This window comes from Colobus angolensis, unplaced genomic scaffold, assembly GCF_000951035.1.
Source record: "Colobus angolensis palliatus isolate OR3802 unplaced genomic scaffold, Cang.pa_1.0 Scaffold295, whole genome shotgun sequence".
NCBI lineage: Eukaryota > Metazoa > Chordata > Mammalia > Primates > Cercopithecidae > Colobus > Colobus angolensis.
The window spans coordinates 1,926,669-1,930,163 of NW_012116210.1; the positions used below are offsets into that span (position 1 = coordinate 1,926,669).

The 3,495-nt window shown below is 45.3% G+C and overlaps 1 protein-coding gene across 1 annotated transcript in view; it reads right to left on the reverse strand.

The window, feature by feature from the left end:
* Nucleotides 1-1,353, reverse strand: part of TBC1D31 (TBC1 domain family, member 31) — an 85,514-nt gene extending 84,161 nt beyond the window's left edge. The window contains exon 1 of the mRNA XM_011949296.1: nt 1,193-1,353. Within this exon, the coding sequence (XP_011804686.1) occupies nt 1,193-1,269 (77 nt within the window). The 5' untranslated portion in view covers nt 1,270-1,353. The remainder of the gene's footprint in view (nt 1-1,192) is intronic.
* Nucleotides 1,354-3,495: the final 2,142 nt, after the last annotated feature.

Here is a 3,495-nt window from a genome sequence, read left to right on the forward strand (position 1 = left end):
CAAGAAAAAAAAAAAAAAAAGTCTGATTTGTCAAGAAGCAACCAAAGGATCAACAGAAAAATCACTAGAGGCCAGGCGCGGTGGCTAACGACTGTAATCCCTACACTTCGGGAGACTGAGACAGGCGGATCACCTGAGGCCAGGAGTTGGAGAACAGCCTGGCCAACATGGTGATCCCGTCTCTACTAAAAATACAAAAATTACCGGGCGTAGTGGCGCGCGCCGGTAATCCCTGCTACTTGGGAGGCTGAGGCAAGAGAATCGCTTTAACTCGGGAGGTGGCAGTGAGCTCAGATCGCGCCACTGCACTCCAGCCTGGGCGACAGAGCAAGGCTCCATCTCAAAGAAAAGAAAAATCACTACTAGAACAAGAAACACACTGAAACAGGAACTCCAGCGATTTCCGTGAAATCCTAGGGAATTAGAAGCAATAAGACCACTCTGCGTGCAGAAATCGAAATCCAAATGGCACCGCTTTGTAGCAAAGGCTTCTACGGAAATAACACAAGACAGGCTGAGCCTCAAACAGGACAGGTAACTGGGAACAGAATGAAAAGTAGCGCTGGCCGTACTAGAAGCCCCCCAGCAATGCATAATGAACGCCCCTGCCCCTACATACACGCCAATATGTAAACTCCAGAGAACCGGAAGTGTTTTGTTCCTTCGCCGTCCCCAGCACTTAGAGGCGTCCTTGGCACACAGTAGGCGCTCAACAAATAGTTGATGAATGCTTGTGCGTCTAAACACATCCAAGGATTTAAGGATGGATAAACCGCAGACTTTGGAAGAGGCAGAATTGTCCTGCTCTTCCACCCAGCATCTCCCACAGGAGTTCTGCTCCAGCTGCAACTGTTAAATACTCACTGAGCACCTACTACGTGCCAGGGACACTAGCGGGATACCGTGATCATTAAACCAGGAGAGTCCTGGCACACATCAAAAGCCGCAAGTTCCCAGGTCTGAGAACCACCTGCCTCCTCCTGTCCCGGACCAGAGCCCCGCTCCCAGAACTCAGAAGAGGATCTCTGCGGACCCTGGCGTCCGGAACCACCTGTTCCACCGCAGGTCATCCAATCCAAGGATGTGGGGCAAGGTCAGAGCCAGAACTCGGACCGCTACCTGACGCCCGGCGTACCCTCCTCGCCGGTCTCCATCCCCTCCACAGCCCGCGCCCTCCCGCCACGGCCTTTACCCGTCCCGCGTGGCCGGGGACGGCTTGCGGTGCCATATCTTGCCGCTCTCCTTGTTGCCTAGGTCAGTGCTCTGCATGGCGAAGGTCGCCCACGACCGCCGGCGGCCCGCTGCGTAACCGTCCCGGTGCCTTCCCGGCAGGCCCAGCGTTCCCGGCCCGGGAAATTTGAGCGCCGGCCACGGCGGCCTGGATACTGCACCCGCCGGCCTTACCAACCCCCTTTCTAATAACAACCAATCGGAAGGCGGATCCCTCCCACCAAACTCCGCCCAAGCGGCCACTCCCTCTCTGGACAACGGAATCGACCAAAGACCTTCTCTTAGACTCCGCCTCTTTCTGAGCTCAGTCTTCCCGCCCCCAGACCTAAAGCCTTCTGGGAATCGTAGTTTTCTGCAGGTAGATCATAGACGCGAGGAATTGGCTTGGGAATTCTGCCCTTTGGGAACCTCGTGGGGTTTTAGGCTCCCAACACAGGCAATAAAAGTGATTTTCTCCTGTGGTCTCTGCATTCCGTTCTAAATTGCTTTTAGGGATTAAAGAATTGTATAGAAATAACTAAGAGAAGCAAGGAGACAAATGCAGAGAAGCAAGGAGATAAATACATTGAAAACTGATGGGTTCCTTTCATAGAACGTTCGGGCTCAAAAGAAACTTACAGATGAAATAGTCCATTCTTCTTGACCTTTTCACCATGCTCATGGTTTGGTTTTGTTTCTTCAGTTCCATAATCTGACAGGACCTTCCGGCATTATGATGTCCAGTCCACCAATCACGGTCCGGAAAAGCAATAATATCAACAACTGGCTGCCTTGACTTTAGTGTTCCTTTGATAAAAATTCACCTAGTGCCTCCAGAGTGTTTACTAGGTATGGGGCACTTTTCTACTTGCTTTCTGAATATATCAACTCAATTAATCCTTGTAGCAAATGTACAAGTTAAGTAGTACTAATTATCTCCATTTTTAGTGCTCTATGAGGTTGTGCATTAATTTCCTGAGGCTGCCCTCACAAATTACCACAAACTTGGTGACATAAAAAACAGAAATGTATTCTTCGGAAGTTCTTGAGGCCATACATCGGAAATCAGAGTATCTGCAGCCTCCTTTCAGGATCTAAGCAAGATTCCCTGGCTTGTCTATTCCAGTTTCTGGGGGTTGCTGGCTTTCCTGACTTGTGATCGCATGGCTCCACTCTCTGCTTCCATCTTCACACGTCTTTCTCTTCCAGGATGTATCTTTTTCTCATCTGTCTGTTTAGAATCTCCCTCTGTTTTTCTCTTATAAGGAAACTTGCCATTGGGTCTATGTGAATAACACAGGATGATCTCTCCATCTCAAAATCCTTACCTTGATTACATCTGCAAAGACCCTTTTTCCAAATAAGGTAACAGTCACAGATTTTGGGATTAGTATGTGGACATATATTTTGGGGGGCCACCAATCCACCTATTACAGGTAGGTACTAATATTATCCACTTTTGCAGACAAGGAAACCTTAAATCTTTCCATTCCTAGTCTCTGTGTTATTCCACAACAGAAAAATGACGTTAAAAAAATTGTATGCTCGTGGTATTGGAAAAGTTCAAACTCTTGATCAGAAAAGCAAATTCTCAAAAAAAATACTAATGCAGATTTTTAAGCTTTATATTGTTATAAACGGGTAATATGGATATATACACACACACGTATACATTTACAACACTAATTGGTAGTTTCTTATGTTCTAGTTCCTTTCTGAATCATTAGTCCCTCAGTAACAGGTACATACTGTTTATATGTATATATACATACATTCATATATATATGTTATGTAATACATATATAAAGGTATATATATGTATAAAGGTATATAGTATAAGTATACCTATATACCTATAATATATATAAGGTATACTACATACCTATTATATATGTAAGGTATACTATATACCTTTATATATTAAGGTATACTATATACCTATTTACATATAAATATACCTTTAGTATAAAGTATACTTTTGTATAGTATAAAGGTGTACTATTTATATGGACTTTTATATGTATTCATAAAGGTATGTAGTTTGGACCTTTATATGTTTTCTTTTTTTCTTTTTTTTTTGAGGTGGAGTCTTGCTCTGTTGCCCAGGGTGGAGTGCAATGGCACAATCTCAGCTCACTGCAACCTCCGCCTCCTGGGTTCAAGCGATTCTCCTGCTTCAGTCTCCCAAGTAGCGGGGATTACAGGCTTGTGCCACCATCCCTTGCTAATTTTTGTATTTTTTTTTCCTTAATAGAGATGGGGTTTCACCATGTTGGCCAGGCTGCT